This window comes from Plasmodium reichenowi, chromosome 14, assembly GCF_001601855.1.
Source record: "Plasmodium reichenowi strain SY57 chromosome 14, whole genome shotgun sequence".
NCBI lineage: Eukaryota > Apicomplexa > Aconoidasida > Haemosporida > Plasmodiidae > Plasmodium > Plasmodium reichenowi.
Window position 1 is genome coordinate 2,099,232 of NC_033659.1, and position 25,119 is coordinate 2,124,350.

At 18.0% G+C, this 25,119-nt stretch overlaps 6 protein-coding genes across 6 annotated transcripts; 3 read left to right on the top strand and 3 right to left on the bottom strand.

The window, feature by feature from the left end:
- Window positions 1-2,016: 2,016 nt before the first annotated feature.
- Window positions 2,017-12,673, top strand: PRSY57_1451900 (hypothetical protein; the record flags this gene model as incomplete). Its single annotated transcript, XM_012910115.2, has 7 exons — window positions 2,017-11,401; window positions 11,534-11,640; window positions 11,779-11,843; window positions 11,962-12,091; window positions 12,184-12,289; window positions 12,428-12,491; window positions 12,610-12,673. 7 exons carry the CDS (start codon window positions 2,017-2,019, stop codon window positions 12,671-12,673), a joined length of 9,921 nt encoding a protein of 3,306 aa, XP_012765569.2.
- Window positions 12,674-13,418: 745 nt separating this feature from the next.
- PRSY57_1452000 (U1 snRNA associated protein, putative) lies at window positions 13,419-15,762 on the top strand (the record flags this gene model as incomplete). The annotated part of the gene is made up of 8 exons (XM_012910116.1): window positions 13,419-13,434; window positions 13,799-13,875; window positions 14,033-14,103; window positions 14,402-14,496; window positions 14,645-14,753; window positions 14,913-14,976; window positions 15,063-15,170; window positions 15,292-15,762. 8 exons carry the CDS (start codon window positions 13,419-13,421, stop codon window positions 15,760-15,762), a joined length of 1,011 nt encoding a protein of 336 aa, XP_012765570.1.
- A 926-nt stretch (window positions 15,763-16,688) lies between these two features.
- On the top strand, window positions 16,689-17,946 carry PRSY57_1452100 (hypothetical protein; the record flags this gene model as incomplete). Its single annotated transcript, XM_012910117.2, has 4 exons — window positions 16,689-16,760; window positions 16,935-17,282; window positions 17,412-17,576; window positions 17,761-17,946. The coding sequence occupies 4 exons, from the start codon at window positions 16,689-16,691 to the stop codon at window positions 17,944-17,946; spliced, it is 771 nt and encodes a 256-aa protein (XP_012765571.2).
- A 184-nt stretch (window positions 17,947-18,130) lies between these two features.
- On the bottom strand, window positions 18,131-18,817 carry PRSY57_1452200 (hypothetical protein; the record flags this gene model as incomplete). Its single annotated transcript, XM_012910118.2, has 1 exon — window positions 18,131-18,817. One exon carries the CDS (start codon window positions 18,815-18,817, stop codon window positions 18,131-18,133), a length of 687 nt encoding a protein of 228 aa, XP_012765572.2.
- Window positions 18,818-19,202: 385 nt separating this feature from the next.
- On the bottom strand, window positions 19,203-22,010 carry PRSY57_1452300 (hypothetical protein; the record flags this gene model as incomplete). The annotated part of the gene is made up of 1 exon (XM_012910119.2): window positions 19,203-22,010. One exon carries the CDS (start codon window positions 22,008-22,010, stop codon window positions 19,203-19,205), a length of 2,808 nt encoding a protein of 935 aa, XP_012765573.2.
- An 804-nt stretch (window positions 22,011-22,814) lies between these two features.
- PRSY57_1452400 (dynactin subunit 4, putative) lies at window positions 22,815-24,719 on the bottom strand (the record flags this gene model as incomplete). Its single annotated transcript, XM_012910120.2, has 1 exon — window positions 22,815-24,719. The coding sequence occupies one exon, from the start codon at window positions 24,717-24,719 to the stop codon at window positions 22,815-22,817; it is 1,905 nt and encodes a 634-aa protein (XP_012765574.2).
- Between the last annotated feature and the right edge of the window lie 400 nt (window positions 24,720-25,119).

The window sequence follows — 25,119 nt, forward strand, 5'->3', positions numbered from 1 at the left end:
TATTTATATTTAATATATCTTAAAAAAAAAAATAATAAATATGATGTTATATATATATGTATATATATATTTACAAAATAATTATACAATCATAGTTAAAATGTGGTGTTTTTAAAAATAATTAAATATATTTCTTTATATTTTTACATTTATTTAAAAATGTAAATATTTATAATTATATATATATATATATATATATATATATTTATTAATTTATATGTATTTTATAAAAGAGATATTGTTTAATTTCTTCAATTTTTACGTTATTCTGATATTTCAACAAAATTAATATATATTTTAATATTCATAATATAATAATTTAGTTATATGTTTTTTTTTTTTTTTTTTTCCTTCTTGTTATCTTTCATATTCTTATATTCTATTTAAAAGAGAAGGATACACATTTTATGGCATTTTTAAATTTTACTTTTATTTTAAAATAAAATATTACAAAGAAATACTGAAAAAAAAAAAAGAAAAAAAATAGAAAATTAAATGGAAGGAGCAATTAAAATAAATAAAAAGAAGGGAAAATCTTAAAATATTATTTTTCTCATATATATTTAATTATAAATAAATACATATATATATATATATATATATATAATATATGTATGTATATTTAAATATTTTTTTATATACAACAAAATATGAAAGAATATATAAAAGAAATATATTTTGTGAAAAAATAAAAAATGAAATAAACTTTTTTTAAATAATATCAAAAGTGTTGATCATTCTAATAACATTCTATGTTGCACACAAAGAGAAAAATTTATTTGAAAAAAAAAAAATATATATATATATATATATATATATTAATTTATTTTATATTATAATTTATCTTTTAATACTTTTATGAATTAAAAACCGAATGATTTAAAATTGTATACATATATATTTATATATATATATATAATATATATATATTTTTTTTTGTACTCAAAAAGAAAAAAAAAAAAACAAACAAATTTATTAAATATAATTATATATTTATAAATGTACGTATAAGAATTTAATTAGGGAATCATTTCTATTTTTTATTTGTATTGTTATTTATTTATTTTTTCTTTTTTTTTTTTTTTAAATTAAATCTATTTCATATTTTTCTTTTATAATTGTTGTTATTTATTTATTTTTTTTCTCATTGAATATTTATTTTAAAAATAAAATTAAGAGCAGACACATAGAATACATTTATATTTGATAGAAAAAAATTAAAGCATATTTTATGTTTTGTGAACTGCATATATATATATATATATATATAATATGTATGTATAATCATATTCAAGTATATTATATATATATATATATATATATTATATATATTACATATATAAATATATATTTTTTTTTATTTTTGTTCTTGAAAAGATAAAGAACGATATATACCTATAATATATGAATATTTATATATGCATTTATGATTTTCTTGTAGTTTTTTTATTTTATTTTATTTTATTTATTTATTTTTTTTTTTTTTTCTTGTTTGTTAGTTTTGTATTTTTTCTTATCAATTTTATATGTTTATAATGTTTTGTTATTATAACTTGTAAATGTAATTTTTTGAATGTTTTGTTCATTTTTGTATAAAATCATTCTATACATGAGAAAGTGTTTTTTTTTGAAAGGTTATAATAGAAGAATAAAAATGTAATATTATAAAAATATAAATATATATATATATATATATATATATATATATATATATATATATATATATTGAAAATATAATACAAGAGGAATAATATATATATATATATATTTTGAAAATATAATACAAGAGGAATAATATATATATATATATATTTTGAAAATATAATACAAAAGGAATAATATATATATATATATATATATATAATAAATATCGTTAATGAGAAGAATAAAAAGAGAGTAGAAATAAATGAATAAATAATTATATATGTATTATATATTTATATATGTTTCCAATATTTGATTTAGTTATTTTATTTTTATTAAGAATATGTATGTAATATTGATTAGGTGAAAAGAATGGATTCTTTATCATTATTATATGAATTGGAGCATGACTTGACATCTCTAATTTTGGAATCTAAGAAAAAGAACATATGTGTAAAAGAAAAAACAGAAATTTGTATTATACAAATAAAGAATTATAATAGCATATTGGAATATAATGGGAATCAATTATTATGTGATTTTGAATTTCCATTGAATGATATATTAGAAATAATTAATATATGTATGAACATAAATAACTATAAAATTAATAATATTTGTTTATCAGTTATACAAAAAATTGTTCTTTATATATTATGCTTAATTGATAATAAAGAATTAATTAATAAATTTGATGAAATAAATATTGAAAAACATATAGAAATAATTACAAATAAATTATTTGATTTAACTTTTCTTGATGATAGAAAAATATTAATTAAGATATTACAAATCATATTAACAGCTTTTTCGTCAAAATATATTGAATATTATAACAAAGATAATATAAATACCATTTTGAAAATATTATATTCTATATATTATTCCTCTCTTTATGATAAAAACCTTATTCTATATCAAACCTGTTGTGCTGCTTATGAACAACTACTTAACTCACTTATTGATGTATGTAATAAAGAAGGTCTTATGTATATGGAGAACTCTAGCAATGTAAATCTGTCCGAAGGTACAGAAGATAATGTTAAGAAGAAGAAAAAAAAGAAGAAAAAAAAGAAAAAGAAAGAGAACAGAGAAATTGGCAAGATGAACCAAGAAGATAATAATAGGATTAATAAAAGTGGAGATATGATGAATAGTAATATTAACAATAACATAAATGAGGAATATAATAATGACAATAATAATGACAATAATAATGATAATAATAATAATTATTATAATAGACTTTATGTGAATAAATATACGAATGATCAAAACAGTGTACAGTATTATTTTGAAAATTTCGTTTTACCATATAATACGAATGATCAGATAGATTTAATTTATATAAATAACATGGAAAATAACAAACATATGAAAAATAAAAATAAACTGCTGTCATTAATTCATTACTTATGTTATTGTTGTTTTGTTAATATTCGGTCGAAATATAATACCGAAGGCGTTAATAACATGGAGGATAGAAAATCAAAGCAAGAGCGAGATAATAATAATGATCACTATAAGGAAGAAGAAAGTTGTGAAGAGTGGAATAAAATAAATAACACAAAAAATGAGGATATCAATAATGAGGATAACAATAATGAGGATATCAATAATGAGGATAACAATAATGAGGATATCAATAATGAGGATATCAATAATGAGGATATGAAGGAGGACATAAATAAGAATATAAATTATAAAAACAGTAATAATAATAATCATATATGTAATAATAATATAGATGATGGAAAAGACAATGTAATAAAAAATCGCTTATCCGATGTGTCAAAATGTTCATCGTTCTCAAATACGAAAAATGAAGAATATAATAAAAACTTCCCAGGAAGTAATAATACCAGTTCATTCTTAATAGAAGAAAAGATAAATGTAGTTAATAAAAATGAATATAATAAAGGAGAGATTTCGAAACATGAAGATATGAATAATATGAATAATATGTATAATGTAAAAAATTCCAATATTAAAAAGTTTTTTAAAATTTTGAAAAGTAGTAATTCAAAAAATTCAAGTAATGATAATGTTAGTAATATAAAATATAATGAAACATTTCATGCAGATACTTTAGAATTAAGAACAGATATCTTATCAAGTTATAATAAGAATAATTTAATTTTACCTTTTAATTTTTGTTTAGATTTATTATATATATTTTTAAATAATTATGAATGTTTTTTAGACAATTTTGAATTTTTCAAATTATTAAAATTTGAAGTTATATATATAATTCTAATATCATTAAAATATGATTTAGATATTGATGTTTTTTATAGGTGTCTAAAAATTCTTAAAATTATCTGCAATAAATATTTTGTATATTTCTTAGCAGAAATTCAATATCTTCTTGAAGTATTACAGAAATATTTATGTTTAGTAAAGCCATTTTCAAAACTATATATCGTATTAAATTTCTTTTTTTATTTGTTTGATAATACAAGTACTTTCTTTTATTTATATAAATATTTTTACTATTACAGAAATGCTAATAATAAGGATGGCACTAAATATCAGCAGGAAACCAAAAAATATATTCCTTCTTCTTATGATTATAAAGAAATGAAACATGTTAAAAAACAAGTATCAAATGAAGAAAGTAACGATACAAAAGAGATGATTATATATCCTATTAATATAAAGCATAAATTTTCAAATAATGTTTTCGATACAAATGATAAGACTAATAATTGTATGAACAAAATGAGGGACCTATGTAATAACGAAGAAAATAAAAAATTATTTAATAATGAAGAAATAGAACATAAAAAAAATGAAGATAAAATTGAAAATGAAGCAGATAATTTAAATTATAAAATCCAATTTAATGATAATAGTGATTTTATTTTTACAAGAATTGTTGAATATATTAGTAAAATAATACATGAGCTTTTATTCTTACATACTATAGATATCACGAAAATGTATCCGTACCTTAAGGTAATAAAATACGATAGAATATATACAACTGAAACAAGGTTTGATGATATAATAAATGAACTGAAGGAGAAAAAAAAAAATAATAACAATAGTAATAATAATAATAATAATAATAATAATAATAATAATATTATGAACGAAAAACATAAAAAGATAATAATGCAAGATAAAATTCCAACTCCCATGTGGAGAAAAGAAGAAAAGAAAAATCATAAAGAAATAGATGAAAAAAATAAAAAAATATATTTACATAATAAGAATTCTTTTAAAGATGAAAGACAATTATCCTTTTGTAATTTTTTAAGTTACCCTATTATATTACCAAATGCAATTGTAAATCCAAGAGAAGATTTTTATTTAAGTAAATTTTCTACAGAAAAATTAATGTGTAAAATTTTATTCGATGATTTATTATATAAAGATGTGGATGAAATACGATTACTAGCATCTTCTGTTGATAGTATATTATCTTTGGTTAATTCCTTTTATATAATATTTTTAAACATATTAAAAAAAGATAACAATCCATATTGTTTTTCAACAGTAGATATGAATGATGAAAGAATAAAACATCATCTGGAAATTTTTCATGTGGATAGTACTAATGTAATGCATAATAATATTGAAAAGAAGAGTGGTAATAATATTAATGTTTATCAAAACCACGTTTATAAGAATGACAATAATAATAATACTAAATGTAGTATATACAATTTAGGGAATAAAAAAAGTCGTGATAAATACACAGATAATATGAAAGATTTATATGAAATGGATGAAAAAAAAGAGACGTCTTATTTTTATTATTTAATACAACAAAGAATACAATATTATAATCATAATGATTCTGCTAAAAATGGTTTTGCAAACAATTCAAAGATAGAGAATCAAAGGAAGGATATATATCAAGATAATAATAATAATAATAATAATAATAATAATAATAATAATAACAATAACAATAACAATAATGATAATACAAGTGCTACAAAAAAAAATGATGAATTTAATATAAACATAGAAGAAGAATTCGAAAACTCTAATAATATATTATATAACCAAGTAAATATTGATTTTAATGAAGATAAGTCACTTTTTTCTTATGTATTTAATTCAACATGTAGATATATCATATCATGTATTTGTTTAATATTTTCTTATACTAATACATTAGATGTTTGTTTTTTTAATGGTTTCCAAAAATTAATATTCATTAGTTCTAATCTAAATGTAAATATATGTACTGATGCCTGTTTAAAAACATTAACTAAATGTAGTAGTATATTTACTTTAGAAAATTCTCCTTTTTTTCTAAATATTCTAAAAAATTTTGAGAAACAAGAAAACAAAAATGAAAATAATATTAAAGCAAAGAAAAACAAATCAGGAAGTAAAACTGGTGCTTATAAAATAACTAGTGTTCAAATGAATAATACAAATAAGAATATATCACCTATAAAAAGGGAATTATATGTAGATGATGTTTATGAAAATATGGAGAAGAGTATTCTTCCATGCAGTAATATATCTATCAAAAATATAAATAATGTGAATAATGTAGATAATGTAAATAATGTGAATAATGTGAATAATGTGAATAATATAAATAATGTGAATAATATAAATAATGTGAATAATATAAATTTTGAAACATCTGAAGATATGAGTAATACTAAAAATTCTAGAGATAATAACTTTAATGACAAAGAAGAACTGATGAAATGTGTTAATACAATAGTTCTTAATAAGAAAAAGAAAAAAAGAATATCCTCGAAAAATAATGAAGATAAGGATTTATCATATGATATTATTGAAGAACAAGAATTTAATACCTTTAATACGAAAGATTTGAATATAAGTGAAAGTAAATTAAATGATACAGATATAAAAAACCATAATATTAATAAAATGAATACTGTGAAAGATGTTAATCTTTCTAAATATAATATAAATCATAGTATTCAATTTTGTGATTCTTTAGAAAAAGAAAACGTGGTTAATAATAACGAATCAAATGAAGAAGAACTAAATTATTATGACATAAACAATATGACAAATGATAATATGAATTATTTAAAAGAGAATTTTTCTAAACGATTAAGTATTGAAAGTGTCGAAGCGAATTTCCTTACTTATAAAAGAATTTTAAATGATGATTTATTAAAATATTTTGATGATATAATTAGTATAATATTACAAGAATCTTATTATATAAATAATGATTTAAATAATATAAAATATATTTTATCAATAAAAGCTGTTATTAGTATTTATTATATATATGGTGATTATTTACATTTTGATGATTGGTTAAAATTAATAAATTTATTTGTTGAAATTAATTATATATATAAATATATATCCTCTATAGAAAATAAAACAATTCAATTTTTAAATTTCTTTCATCATATAAATAAAAATGAAGAAGATATATTTTTTTTTCCTATTGATAAATATGATTCAGCTGATGTTGATCGAAATAATTATTCACAAAATGTTGATTCTAAAAGTATAGAATTTTGTTATTTTATATTGAGATTTATTCAAAAGAACCCAGTTTTATGTGCAGAAATAACTATCATTTTTTCCTCCTTTGATTATTTTTTTAAAAATACAATTTTTTATAAAATTTCAACATTAATTAATATAATTAATTCTATACACTATATGATATTTAATCAATTCTTTAAACAGAAAAAATTAAGTTCTAAGGAATCGAATATATTATTAAATGAAGAAGAATTTATTTGTATTGATACAAAAAATAATTCTGCTTTAAATTATGAAAGTACTTTTGTAAATAATGACCATAATGAAGGTATTCTAGAGAATAATTATTTTATAAATGATGATTATAATAATAATGAGAAGAAAAAAAAAAAAGTATTAGTTGATTCTTTTAATAATGATGAAAATATGGGATATGAAATAAATGAGAAAAAAAATGTAATTAATAAATATTTTAATTTTTTATACAAAAGTCAAGATATATTTGAAATATTTTATTTTTATTTATCCCATTTTGAACCCATATATATGTCTTATTTCCAATATTATAGTGATCTATTTTTTATAGAAAAGAAGAAGAAACATAAAAATAATAGTACTTATGGGAATAATAAATGTAATAGTAATGATCATATGAATGTTAATGAAGCTTTTGATACATGTGAGAATGAAAGAAATAATATGAATGATTCATTTACTTATTTAAAGAAAGATAAATATATTGTACTTAAGAAATTAGAAAAGTCTTGTATTTTTGAAGATTTTTATCCTTTATATATGTTAGAAATGTTGTGTGTTATAAACATAAATAAGATAAGATATATTTATAACAATTGTTGTATTGATATATTATTATTATCTTTATGTAAAAATAATGATATTCAAAAGAAAAGTATAGATACATTATATAACATAATAAAAGAGTCTGTTGTATATTATAAATCTAATTTTGAAATGCAATTTCTTTTGTTTAAACCGTTTTTCTTTTTTATTGTAAATCCTTATATATCTTATCGTTCATATTTTATATCATCCTTTTTAAATTTCATTAGGAAAAATGGATCGTTTTTTGATAAAGACATGTGGTTGTTTGTTATTTATCTTTTATATGTATCTTTACAAAAAGAATTAAAAAAAAAAGTTTTAAAAGGAAAAAGGGACATTTCGAAAGAGGAAATACATGATGAAATAAAAATAAAAGATGATGATGCAGTTAAGACGGATAATATTAGAGAGAATAAAAATTACAAAGATAAATCCAAAATGAATGAAAAAAAAAATGAAATTGATGAAGAAAATATATCTATTATTAATAATATTTTTAATATTTTAGAAATTATTATTGTGGATTATATTGAAGATGTGCCAGTATGTGAAATAATGGAAATAATAATTCACATGCTCATGTTATTTTCTTCTTTAAATATTTTGAGTAATAATATATCCTTTCGAGCTATTAATTTTTCATGGACTATTGTAGATTATATTATAGATCGTTCGAATTTAATTAATAAAAATATAAAGAATGATAATAAAAAACAAACAAAAATAAACGGAAATAATGAAAACATGGTTATAGAAAAGAAATTATTACACATATGTGTTATAGAAAATAGAAAAATGTATATATATGAAAATAATATAAAAATGAAAAATATAAAAATGAAAAATATCTTCATATTCATTTTATATAATTTAATGAAATTATGTTTGGATGAAAGAATAGAAGTACGAAATTGTAGTATCAAAACAATTATGAGCATATTATCTGCGCATATTTATAAATTTGATTTTTTCTTTTATAAAACTTCTATCTGTTTATTACTTAAAAGGTTAACACTTACTTATTTTTATAAGTTACAGGAATATTTTAAATTGGAAAAAAAACAAGATATACAAAATAACAATTCAAGTAATATACCTCATGAGGACTTAACAGTATTTTGTGAAAAGAACGACAAAAATAATAGGGGGATAATACCGTCTCATATATTGGATAGTAAAAAAGATATAATATTAAATGAATCTTTAGAAAAAGATTATGTTGATCATGATAGTAATAATAATAATAATATTAATAGTAAAAATTATAATTCACTTGATGAAAATATTTCAAAAAAATTAAATGAAAAAAATGAGGATGATAATATAACATTGGTTGATTCAAATAGTATGAAAAAATACATTAGTAGTAATATTAAGAACCAATTCAAAAATAGCTTTTTAAATATATGTGATAGAGAAAATATGTATGAAGTCGTGAAAAAAAAAAAGAAAAGAAAAGAAAAGGAAATAATAAAAGAAATAAAAAAAGAAAAAAAAGAACTTTTAGAAGATATTGATATGAATATAAATATAAATATACATAATAATATAGAAAATAATAATTTATTAGAGGATGAAAATAAAAATTGTGATTTATATGATTATGTAAATGAAAATTTTAGTACAATTATTATTCATCATTCAAGAGATAGCAAATTGAAACAATGGATTGAAAGTTTTATTTTAATTATTGAAGGTTGTAATCGAATATTATTAGATCAAGATAATTATAAGAAGTTTGATTATTTTTATGATATATTTATAAAAATATTGAAAACTATATTATTTATTGAATATAATAATAAAAATATGTTTGAATTACATATTTCTATTATACAAATATTAAATAATATATACATGTCTAAATTAAATTATTATGGATCTTCTTATTTTAAAATAAAGAATTATATAACACATAAGAAATGTAATAAATATTATGTAAATATCTTTGATAAAAGCTTTTTTTATATATATAAATATGCACCCTCAATTATTGATCAGAAAATAAAAGATTTTATATTAAAAATTATTTTAGAGAATCTGAAAAATATAACAAGTGAAAAATGGATATTTCATCATTCTATTATTTATTTTCATATGTTCCATTTTTTATTTCAATATACAGATGTAAATATAGAAAAGGAATATCATCAAAACAAAAAAGAGAAACATGAAAAAAATTATTCCTTTTTAAATTACTATTCAATAATTAATAAATTATATTTTGATTATTTTATAAGTACATCTCATTATATGAATGAGAAATTGGTACAAGGAGAAATGACAAATATGGATAATCAAAAAAATGACAAAAAAAAAAAAGTAGATAATAAAAATAAAGAACATAATAATAATAATAATAATAATAATAACTACAATTATGATAATCATTCTAATTGTGACCTTTTTTTAAACGAAGATTTAAAATTGGATAAAGACACATCATGTATAACTCATCATAATATGGAAATAAAAAAAAATGTTACTCTTACTGATTCTACAGATGAATATGAAAATCCTTTATTTTCAAAAAATTCCTTTACGTTTGATTATAAAACAGAAGAATCCAGTAAGGATCCATTAAATATTTATAACATTCTAGAAAACAACAAAGATGTTTATAATATAAAGTATAATATAATATCTGAAAATTTTATAAAAAAAAATATATATGAAATATATTTGAATAATAATAATAATATAATAACTTCAGATCTTTTCAAAATATCTATGTATATTTTTGAAACCTTAGAATATGATGATATAAATCTGCTAATAAATGAGGAACTTTTAAATAGCTTAAAATTATTGAAATATCATTTTTCTTATGATGAACAAAAGATGGGTATATATAAAGAATTAATAAATTTCTTTTTTAACGATAATATACTGTTAAATGAAAATAATGATGAAATCATAGATAAAATAGAATTGAACGATACATATAACAAGCAAGAACTTGATATAAATGATTATCACGATAAAAAACAAGAATATAAAGAATGTAATAGATTATTTACATTAAATTATAAAAAATTATATCCTTTAAATAATTATATAGAAGGTTTTCAAATATTTCAGATAGCTTTTTTTAACCATTTTATTCCATGTTATATATTTTTTATTCATAATAAATTTAATTTATATCCAAATTATCAACTTAATATAATATATTCTATAGTTTTATGTAATATGATAAAACAAGAATATTATACAGTATATTATCATGATGAACATCTTCTTGTGTCATTCCTAAATATGTTCCCATATATACTAGCTACTCATTTGAAATGTTTTCTTTATAACCTTAAAAATAATTCATGTTTTGTATTCTACGAAAGTATAATTATCTTATTAAAAATTACGTATCAAATGGTTTTGAATTCGAAAAACATCATTAAAAAGAATTTATACAAATATTGGTATTCAGTCATATTTGCAGTTGAAAAGATCCTTTTTGTGAACTGTAATAAAATCTGTTTAATCTTTATATATATATATATATATATATATATATATATATAATATAATATATATGTACATGTTTACTTATTTACATATACATATATATATATATATAATATTTTTCTACCATTAGGCTGCAATGATAAAATCGATATGTTAGATATAATGCTCATAAAATTTATTAGGAATAACTATTTATCAGAAAATTCAGTGACCCCGTGGTTTATAAAAATATACTTGGTAATTAATTAAAATAAATAAAATACATATAATAAATGGTTCATATATATTATCAATAAACTTTATATTATATGAAATGTACATATATCTTTATTTTCATTCTTTTTTTTTTTTTTTTTTTTTATTTTTTTATTTTAGACGAAAATTATAAGTGAACTTTATGATACAAAAAGAAGAGCCTTTTCAAGCTGGACACTTCAAATGTAATTGTTTTGTTTTGTTTTTTTTTCTTATATTTTTATGTTTTATATTTATATATAAATAATTTATATATAATTTTATATATATATATATATATATATTTATATTTATATATTATAGTTTATTTGAGGAGTATGAAAAAATGTCAAAAAATAATAATAGTTATCCTTACTATACAACTTTTATTACAATACTTCTGTTGAAAAAATGTGTATTAACCCTGAAGAGTTTTTCTAGTGAGAATAACAAGGTAATTATTTTATTAATATAAAGTGTAATTATATACATATAAATATATACATATATACACATTTAAATATATATATATATATATTATATTAGGAAAACAGTAGCGATGAAATTGTTTTTATATTATACGAAATGAAGAAATTGAAATGTTATTATTCCTTTATTAATATGGATAGTTCTGCTATATTAAAATCATCAGGTAACAATCTATATATAAAATAACAGTTTATATATTAAAAATTAAGAATACTATTATATATATTTTTGAACAGTGATCTATATATTTTTGTTAAAATAATGTATTTATATTATCCTTTTTTTTTTTCTTTTTTTTCAGATGAAAAAGCCCACCTTTTTATATGTTATCCATATCTATTAGATTGCTTAAATACAGAAAATAAGTAACCATTTATCATAATAAATAAATATTACATATATATATATGTAATACACAACTTTACACATATATACATATTTTATTATATATATATATTTATGTATTTTTTTTTTTTTTTATAGAAATGTTTTCACGACAGTTAAAGAACTATTGAAACTTATATCCTATCCATTACGGCTTCAATAAGTTTATTAAAAAAAAGAATAAGAAATTCAAAGTATAATAATTTAATATTTATTATATTTCTTAAAATAATTTGTTTTTATTATTATTTATTTATATAATATTTTCCTAATATATATATTTTTTTTAATTATATATATATGATAAAAATATTATATATATATATATATATATTTATTTCAATTAAAAATTTGTTATTTTATTATTATTTTTTTTGTTTTATTTTTTTTTTTTCCTAATTTTCTATATAATTATAAGAAAAATATATATGTACACATATATATATATATATATATATATATATATATATATATATAATATATACATTGAATAAATATGTACTTTTTAATTTATCTTTTTTTTTATTTGAATTATATTCATATATCTTATTTTTTGTCGTATAAATTTATATTTTTATACATATTATTTTATTATTACTATTATTTTTTTTTTTTTTTTTCCTTTCATTTTCTTCCTCTTTATTATTTTTTGTGTTTGTTTCTTTATAGTTGATATATATATTATATATATATTTTAGTATACATGAATTTTTTTTTTTAAGTATTCTAATAATACCTTAAATCAAAACTTATGAATAATTATTCTCCTTAAATATACTGTAAATCTCATATAAATTAAAATACAAAAATTGAAGCAATAAAAGAAATATAAAACATTAAGTTTATAGCGTTTTCTTTTTTTCTTTTATGGCAATGGGCGTTTTATACGAATTAATGTTTTCATTATCATGGAAGAAATGAGATGTAAAAAAAAAAAAAAAATAAAAAAGAAAATATATATATATATTTTATAAAATGTTAAATGATTTTTAAATGCGTTCGTTTAATTTTTTTTTGAATTAGTTTTCTATATTTTAAGCTTTATACATATTTAAAGTTTATATAAAATAATGAGATTATATACATATATATATTAATGATAATTCGTAAAACTGTGACACATACTATTTTATTTATACTGTGTTAACATGTAAATATGCATATATATTATATCATTTAATTTTTTGTTATGAATACATAAAAGTATTATGACAGTAATATATATACATATATTTAAGGTGTCAGAAACTAAAAAGAATGATGTATTAATTTTTTTTTATCTTTGTAGCTTTGTTAGATTCCCTTATGGGAAAGGACAGAAATGAAACTGATTCAAAGAAAAAATATTCATTTAAAGATGAAAATGTAAATATGAAAAATATAAAGATAGTGATACAATAATGAATTTATATATTATACATATTTTTATAGTAAATATGAAATAATATGTTTATTCTAATATATATATATATATATATATATATATATATATATATATATATATATATATTATTTTTTGAAGGTATGCAAATATTATTTAATTGATTTTTGCCCTCATGACCTTTTTCCCAACACCAAGAGTGATATAGGAAGGTACAACCAAAAAAAAAATATAATAATAAAATAAAACACACATTTAATAAAATAGTTAAAGATATGTATATATTTTATCAATTACGTTATTTTTTTTTTTATGGATAATTATATATATATATATATATATATATATATATATATATATATGTATGTATTTTTATTTATATCATTTATTTTTTTATGCATGGTTGTATTTTTAATTATAAGTATCATGTCAAAAAAAAAAAAAAAAAAAAATTAAAATAAAAGTAATTGTTCATAATATATAACGTATATATTTTTACTTATTCTTTAGGTGCAAAAATATACATTCAGATATATTAAAAGAACAATTGGAAAAACATGAAGATTATAAATATTATTTAGCTAAATATCAGCAGATGTTTATGAGTAATATATATAAAGTGTTTTAAATTTTATACATTAAAAATATTATATCACTCGTAAATATATATATATATATATATATATATATATATATATACATACATATATATTTATATATTTAATTATTTTATATATTTCCTTATATTTGTAGAAACGTTGGAAAGGATTATAGATGTTGCTGATATGAAAATAGAAAAGACTAAAGAAAAATTAAAACATATGTCAAATACTCCAAATAATACTTCTGATAAGAAAACAAAGTAAGGAAGCTGTGATATTATAACACAGAATATTTTCATAATGTATAAGAACTGTAGTGTATATAAATGTATGCTGTTTTAATTTATTATTATTATTATTATATATATATATATATATATATATATATATTTTTTTTTTTTTTTTTTTGTTATATATAGAATTGAAAGTATAAATAGTCACATATGTGATTTGCTAAAGCAATCTGAAGAAGCCGGGGAAAAGGTAAATTCAATTTATATATATATATATATATATATTTATATGTATATTTTATTAATTTTTTCTTTCGATTATATTTTTCAATATAGGGAGATTTAAATAAGGCTACTAGTTTTAATAATCAAATCACCATGCTTCAGGAAGAAATTAAGAGGTTAACAGAAGAAATGCAGAAATCAAACGATGGAAATTTAAAGGTTACCCAAGAATATTAATTAAAATGAAAAAAATAAGAAGAAAATGCTATTAAATTTGTAATATGTATAATATATATCTAATTATATATATATTTATATATATATATTTTTTTTTTTAAAGGTTTGTGAAATATGTGGAGCTATGCAAGCTGTTGGAGATATGGTACAACGTTTTGAAAACCACATAAATGGAAAACAACATTTAGGTTTCGATAAAATAAGAAATACGTTCAATAAACTAAAAGAAGAAACAAAGGAAAGAGAGGAAATTATAGAAAAATATAGGAAAACAAGACACCATAGTAGTGATAATCGTCATTCAAAAAGAGATAGACATCATCATAGAGATTATTATGAGAGAAGAAGTTCAAGACATAAGAAGTCATCCGAAAGATATCATAGAAATCATCATTCAAATAAAAGATCAAGAAAGAGGTCACATTCAGATAGAAGTAAATCAAGTAGTGTTCATCATTCAAATAAGAAATCAAGAAAAAGATCACATTCAGATAGAAGTAAATCAAGTAGTGTTCATAATTCAAATGAGAGACATAAGAGACGTTCAGTCAAATATGATATAGAAGATAATTAAAATGTAAATATAAATATATAAGAAAATATAGTTCGTCTGAAATATATATATGATTATTATAGTATATTATATATTATATTATAATATATTATATTTGGTTTCATTCATTTTTATAGAAATCTCAAAAAAAAATAAAATAAAATAATTAAAAATATGTGATAATGTACTTTTCATTTTTATTTTATTTTTTTTATGCTTAATTTTTTTTTTCTATTTCTTCTTAGTAGCTTTTTTATACTATAAATTTTTATTATTTATAACTTTATCTTAATTTGTTATTATTTATTTATTATGATCATTTCATCGTGGAAACATTTATATGTCAATTTATCTAATTCAAATATGTAATTATTTCATGAATATATATTTTTATAAATTATACTTCATAGAATTATATATTTATAATTTTTTAATTTTATATATTCCTTTTTTCTATTCATGTTTTCCTTTTTCTTTTTTTTTTTTTCTTTTTTTTTTTTAGATATATAAATATACTATTTTACTTCTTAATTGTATATAAAATGTATATTAAAATTCTTTCTTTTTCTATTTTATAAGTATTGAAAATATAAACACCCATAATGCTTTTTGCTAGCATGATTTGTCTTACATATGATATAAACAATAATTTTTTTTTTCTTTTAAAAATAGATGTTAAATATAAATATATATATATATATATGTGCGTGTAATTTTATTTATTTATATAATACTTTTCTTTTTCTTGAATTTTAGTAAAGTACAATAAGTTCTATATGTTTGTATATTTTTTTATTTAATAATTATATAGAATAAGATTATTATTAAAATTATAGTTTTATAAATTCATGAATATATGTATGTATAATTTCACATTATATGGTAAGTAAGATTAATATTTTTATTATTAGTCCTGATAGTATATATAATGAGCAGATATAAAAATAATGGACAAAACTAATATAAAGAATGTAGCAGGGGGAAAAAATAAGGAGCTTCCGGAAACACCAGAAAGTGATGTAATTATTTCATAAAACATAAAAATATATACATATATATATATATATATATGTATAATAATTACAATGTTTTACTTATATTTCTTAAATAACTTTACACATATACGCAATGATTCAAATTTGTATCTTTTATTTTATTTCATTTTATTTTTTTTTATTTTTTTTGTTATTAAGAATTTAGATAGAAACGTTTTTGAAACTTTAAAAAACGTTTTTCTCGAAGAACAAGAAAATAATAAAAGAAAATATGAAGAGTTATCAGATCATCTAGATAAAATGAAAACATATTTTGATGAAAAAATTAATTCCCTTAAGAATAATACACATGAAAATTTTGAAGAGTTAAAATATTATTTAGACAACTTAAATAAAAAAAATAAAGATACTATTTCAGAAAGTAATACATTCCAAGAAAATATAGATGCTATACAAAATGATATATCTAAATTAAAAAAGGATAAGGAGGAAAATACAAATCTTATAAAATCAAGCATTAGAACATATTTTGACAAAATGAAAAATGTAAAATATATATATATATATATATATATATGTTCCCTTTTTATGATAGCAATGTTCATATAAATTATATAAATATATAAATATTAATTATTATTATTATTTTATATATATTTCTATTTTTTTTTTAAGACTTTAAATCTTATGAATACACATATAGAAAAGGTGAAGGAAGAGTTTACTAATTATAAAGAAAACAATGAAATAGAAAATAGAAAGAAGAACATAGAAATTTTACAGCTAATAAATGAAGAAAATGAAACATTAAGGAAGAGTATGGAAGTGTCTCTGAATAATGTAATAATAAATTCATATATATATATATATATATATATATATATATATATATATATATATATATATATGTGTATGCCCCTCTCCTTTTAATATTCAAGGGCATAAAGATTATACATATGTATAAATAGAAATACACATTATTCATTCATATATTTATTTATATTTTTTTCTTTTCTTTATAAAGATAAACAATGATATTAAAGATGTTAAGGAACATATTACTAATTTTAAGGAATATGTAGAAAAACGAATAAAAGACATAAACAATATAATGGATATGAATAGGAAAGAAATTGATGAAAAAATTGAGCATATATATATGAATCAAAAAAAACTCATGGGAGATTTTTATCCGTATAAAAAAAATTAACAAATATACATAAAAAAAAAAAAATAATTTTACATATATATATTATATAACACCTTAATTATACATATAAATATATACAATAATATATATATATATATATATATATATATATATATATATATATATGTGTGTTCCTTTTTATTTGTATTATTCTATATGTTTCCTTTAATTTGTGTACTTGAAATTATAAGACATTTATCTTTTTACCATGGGTATAAAACATATCTTCTAACTTACGTAATGAGAATGAATAATTAACTTTGTCAAATATATTTTTTCGTGAATTTAATATTTGAATTTTATTAGTTAACTTTTTTTTTTTATTAGTCAATAATTGAAATTTCTTTAAATAATAATAAATTATAGTTAGATCTGTCGGGTTATATAAATTTTTATATTTTTTTAAAAATTCGTTTTTTTTTAATATAATATTTTTATTCATTACATTATAATATAATTGTGAAATTTGTTTATAATTTTTATTATATTTACTGTTCATATTTTCTAAATAATTTAAAATATCTTTTCTTTCATTATCAATATGATTAACATTTTTTTTAATGCTTTTTTCATTTTGTATAATATTGGCTTGGTCAGGTAAATATGAGTCTTCTTCAATTATATTTTTTTCCTCAATTTGAAATTTTAATTTTTTATCAATTCCATAATTTACTACATCATAAGCATGTTTTAAAAATTTGTATTTTTTATGATACACTTTTTCTTCTCGAAGTCTTGTTTTTCTCCAACAATTTTTTTCATATGTTTGACTTAAAAATGTTGTTTTGTGTATGTTTAGTTGTTTTCCTCGATTATATAATTCCCTGAATGTTTGTAAAACATTCTTCTTCACTTTCCTTATCAAAGTCATATTTATAAAATCATTCTCAACAAAAAATATAAACATAAATTAATAAATAAATATAAATAAATAAATATATATATATATGTATATACATATGAAGAAGGAATATTCTTTTTACGAATATGTTTTTAAAACAATATAATTTATGTTTTATTTGAATTTTTTTAACACAAACCAATTACATATTATAAAATTTTAAAAATATGTACACATGTTTAACTGTACACATAATAGCAATATTTGAATTATTATAAATATATAAAAATATATATATAATATTTTTATTATACCAAAATTTTATAAATATTAAAAAGTTAATAGTTTTCAAAAAAAACAAAAAAAAAAAAAAAAGAAGAAAATTCATATACATATAACAAATGACACACCATTTTTATGTATTATTTAATAGAGAAAAAACAGATATGGTATTATTATCTTCTAAACAGAAATAAACAGAAGAAGATATACAAGAATCAATAATATATGAAAGGTGCTGATATAAAATATCAATTTTTTTTCCATATATATCATAAATATAAGTAGTATAAAAGTTTTTATCTGACATTTCATTAATTTTCTTTATATTAGAATTTATAAAAATAAAATATTTTTGAAAAAATGATTGATAATAAAAGTTCATTTTTCTTATTGTTGACGCTTGATGTAAACCTGTAAAATCATAGATAATCTTTTCACTTTTTGTTATGAATTTATCAATATGTTCCACATTATTATTATTATTATTATTATTACTTATTAATGAATGCGTATTATTATCTTCATTGTTAATATCATTTTCTTGTGTGATTAACTTATCATGAGTTTCATTTTGTATATAATTTTGATTCGAAATGGAATAATTATTTTTAATTGTTACACATGAAATGTTTGGACATATTTGAAAAATAAAGGTAATAAATCTTCCATCATTTAGGCCTATTATTATATGTATATTTTTATTACTTTTTGTATTTACACTTATTATTGAATTAACCTTAGCGTTCTTTGATATATAGAATGCATAAGAAAAGAAATTTTGTGGTACATTTTTAAAAATATTTTCTTTTGAATTGTCAAAGAAAAAAGTGTTTTTTTTATTTACATTATCTTCAGTATCATCAAATAATGTATATAATTGTTTTTTATCGATCTTGTATATATCCTCAGCATTTCCAATAATATATTGAGAGACATCTTGTCCCATATTCACATTATAATATTCATCATAATAAAATAATGAATCATTTTTTACATTATCATTTGTTAATAAATCATTTACAAGGTTATAAAAATGTTCACTAATAAATATAAAAACTAAATAACCACAGGTTGTTCCTAGATATACAAAATGACCTTGATGTCCATTAAATTGTTTTTTTTCTTTATCTACATATATGAAATTAAAATCATATATTAATGTATAATTTATATTCATGTTGTTTTTTGGCCTTTGAATTTTAATTTTCTTGTCATATATAATTTGTTTTCCATTTTTACAATTAATAAAAGAAAGAAAATAATCCTTATTTGAGCCAACACAAATTATGGTTTCATCATCAAAAAGAAAATCAAAACATTTTATAGAAAATGTAAAATAAGAAATGCATAAAGATAATGGAGATAAAGAGATATCTTCTTCTTCTTCATCATCTTGTTCATCTTGTTTATCATGTTCATGATAATTATCTATTTTTTGTTCTATATCATTTTTATTATAATAAGGTCCTTGTAGCCCTAAGATATTATTACTAACATTTTCCCCCTTATCATATTGATCTTTTTTTCTGGTATCAATAAACTTGTCCATTTTTCCTTTTTTCATTAAATAATATTCCATATTAGTAAGCATATCTACTTGTTCATTCCTTCTCTCTTTTAAATAATTTAATGCGTTTTCAGAAATATTATAATTATAAACACTCCCATTATATGTTAGGATGGTTAATATTGATTGATCCTTATTATTTTTCATCATTAAAATTGGAGAGGATACATTTTTTAATGATCCTATATATTCTAATAAAGGACAATTTTGCTTTGTCTTATATTTAAGTAAATCTATATTTATTTCTAAGTAATTATTATTTATATAGAATCCTTTTTTTTTTAATTCTTCATTTTTATTATTCTCATTTTCTATCATTTTTTTCTTTTTTAATTCTTCATCTTCTTCTTTCTGAACATTTTTTTTATTTTCATCGTTTTCATTTTTTTTATCTTCATCCTTTATATTTTCTTTTTTTTTATTTGAGGAAGTATCAAGGTAATTGTCATAATATAAATATTCTTCTCTAAATCCTATATTATTTAATAAATCAATATTAAGATTATAAAAATTAAATAAATTACGACTACAATAACTATTATTATAATTAATATTATTATTATTATTATTATTATTATTATTATGTGAATTTTTGTTAAGCTCGTTTTTTAATTTTTCTATTTTATTTTCTAGTTCATCAATTTTTGATTTATAATTATTATTTTCCATAATATTATCATCATTCATTTTTTCGTTAGAAAAAGGGTTACAACTACCCATTTGCATATTCATGATTTTATTATTATCTTCTATATTTTTGTTTTCTTCAATTTGTTGGTTGTTAAAATTAAAATTGTTCATATTGTTTTGTATAACAACATCTTCATTATTACATTTCTTTAATAATTTATTAAATGTGTTCATATCAAAAAGTCTATTTTTTTCATCATCATCACTTGATGATTCTTCATCATTAAAAAATGTATTTTTTTTATAAACGTCTTTCAATTTTATAATATCTGAATTGTCATTATTTATATATATACCATCCATTTGTTCTGTATCTTGTTCATCCATATTCTTTTTATTATCTGTTATATCCTTGTTTATAATATGATTGTTTATTTGATTTTCATTTTCTCTTATTATATTTAAAATATTATCAAAATTGAATATGTATACTTTATTAAAAGTACTAACAAATAAATAATTATATGTACAACAAATATTACTTAATACGCTCTTGTCATTATTAACTATTTTTATATTTCTGAAAAAGGAAAAACAATCATTCTTATAATTATTATTATATATCTTTTCGTCATATTTTAAATCATGTACTTTCCACGAGTTGGTTTTATCCTCATTACAATTGTCCTCTACGTTAGTCGTTTCATTATCATTATTCTTATCATTATTTTTCTTATTCGTCATATTTTTCCTTTCTAGAAAAACAAACAAAAAAATGATTTAAGGGAAAGTTGAAATATAACATATATATATATATATATATATATATATATAAACATTAAAGATAATTTTTTCAAAAAAATGAATGTTTTTTATGAATTCTTTTATAATATAAAAAGAGTTTTAAAATAAAATAAAGAAAACATATTATATGTATATATATATATATATATATATATATATAGAAGTTCAAATTATAAGTTTTGAATATATAAAATCATACAGAATAGCAATAAAATAAAAAAAATAATCAATAATAAAATAAATAAAGAATGTGATAAAATACAGAAAACAAAACAATAACTTATATTTTTAATAATAAAACAAAATGTTAATAACTCTTCTAATTACTCTCAATATAAATAATCAAGGGACTATTCAAATATATTAATATATTATATATATATAAATATACTTATTATATAATATAATATATATATATATATATATATATATTCCTTTTTATTATTTCTTATAAATAAAGTATTAAAAAAAAAAGAAAAAAAAAAGTAACTCTTAATTTTACAAAAGATTATATATATTACAAAATGTATTTTTATTATAAGGAAAGAAAATTATAAAGAATATATACACTGAATATGAAGAGGCAAAAATATATATATGTAACAAAATGTAAGATAAATAAAATGATCCTAACATATAATTTTTAATTATAAGAAAACAATTATATAACATTGATATATATATATATATTTATTTATTTATTTATTTGTATACCCTTATGTTACATAAAAAACTTGTATATTTTTAATTAAGAGCATATTGATGGAATATTTTCGTTTGAATATTATTTGTAAAAAGAAGGTTTAATTTTAATTTATGATTTTTTTTGGACTTATCTGAAAAAGAGCATTCAAGAATTATAGGAAAATTTAATTTCTCAGTTTTGTCTAATGAATTAGTAATATTTTGATTGGGAATATAATTTATATCATGATTATTATTTTTATCTTCCTTATATGTATTTGAATTCATTATTTGGTCATTATATATAAAAGTCATTATTATTAAGGCCATGTTATTTTGCTTTTTTATAATTGTATGTTTCGTGGTTATAACATTAGTAATATTATTTTGTTCATCATCCTTAATCAATTCATCTATAATTTCATCATAAGTATTAAGATAAAATTCATAAGGTTCGTGGCTATTAGATAAACAATTAGCTTGTATATTATTTATATGTAGACTTTTTAAAAATTGATAATCTATTTCTGGTAATAGTTTTATATTCATTTCTTCTTCAAGAGGATTAATTAAAATAAAGTTAAGTATTCCATTTTCTTTCTTTATTAATTTAAAATCATTAATATATATTCTTGGTATGAATTTTAAAGCATTATTATTAAGCCGATAGGTAGAACCCAAATTAGTGTTATTATGCAATTTCACTACGTGGTGTTTACAACCAGTACATCTTTTTGATTGTTTACATAATAATTTTTTTCTGAGTGGTTTTAATTCTTCAAAACCTTTGTAATAATTATATGGATATATATATGTATGTTCAAGTGAAGGATATTTCCCAGAATCAATAATTATATTAGGTAATTTCTTATTCTCTATTATGTTATTTTTTTTTATATTATATTCATTACAAGTTTCATCATTTAAGCCATTTTCCTTATCATTCATATGTTTATTTAACTCACTTTTCATATTCTCATCAAAGAAATGCAAACATGTTGATTTCAAAAAAGTTATATTATCATTTTGTATTTCATATATATTAGGAAAATTATTTTTTAATTTGACGTCTTCATCATTTAAAATGTCATTCAATTTTATCTTCTCTATCTTTATATTTGACTTATTACATATTAATGTATTATTATTATGATTATCAATATTATCATTATTGTTATCATTATTGTTATCATTATTATTATGAAGGTTAAAAGTCGAATGATCATTTTTTATTTCGAGTGGTCCATTATTATTTCCATCATATTCTGATTTTACATAATCCCTTTTTTTTTTTATTGTTAGATTTAATTTTCTTTGATCATAATTTTTTATTTTATTTTTTTTTTTATTTTGTTTCTTTAATTCTTCATTATATTTCATAAATTCATCTAATATATTTTCAAATTCTAATCTGAAGACATTATTTTTTTTTTCCAAATTTATCATATCCGCTATCAAATCTTCAAGTTTAGGATTACAAACTGTATTAATAGATGACCACAAACAATACGGACATTTAAAATAAAACATATTCTTCATATTGTTTTTATTATGATTTATGGATTCATTAAGGAATGTATCTTTTTCATCAGTATATATTTTCTTGTTTTTTTTTTTACTTTTATTTACTAATTCTATTTCTTCTTCAGAGAAACTATTTTTCATATTATCATTACTATTATGACATTCCTTATGGTTTATATTATATTTTGTTTCGTCTACAAATTCATGGCATGTTATTAACGTGCTGAAACAAAATGGACATTGAAAACATCTTAAACATTGATACGAATAAAAAGAGCTTTCATTAACACTATATATTTGTGTACATCCATTACAAAAATAATATTCAATTTCGTTCTTTATATTATAATCATTTTTAATTTCAGAACATATAACACAAAAGTATAATTCCTTTAATTTAAACAACTTATCATCAACTAATAAGTACACCCGATTTTTCATTATGAATTAATTAAACATTCAAAAAAAAAAAAGAAATATATATATATATATATATATATATATATATATATATATATATATTTATTTATTTATTATTTATTTTATAATGTCATGACGTGGAAGAAAAAACACACACAAAAAAAAAAAACGTATCATATTAAAATGTATTATAATATGGATACAAAAATATATACTTATATAAACATATGTTTTTATTTTATTTCTTCAAAAATATGAAATATATAAATTAATTAATTTATTCTTCTCAAGCATATTGATTATAAACAAATATTTTGGTAGGTTAATTAAAATTCGTTAGATTGATTTAATTAAATAAACATATAATTATCACTTTTTTTTTTTTTTTTTTTTTTTTTTTTAATATACTATATTTTCAATA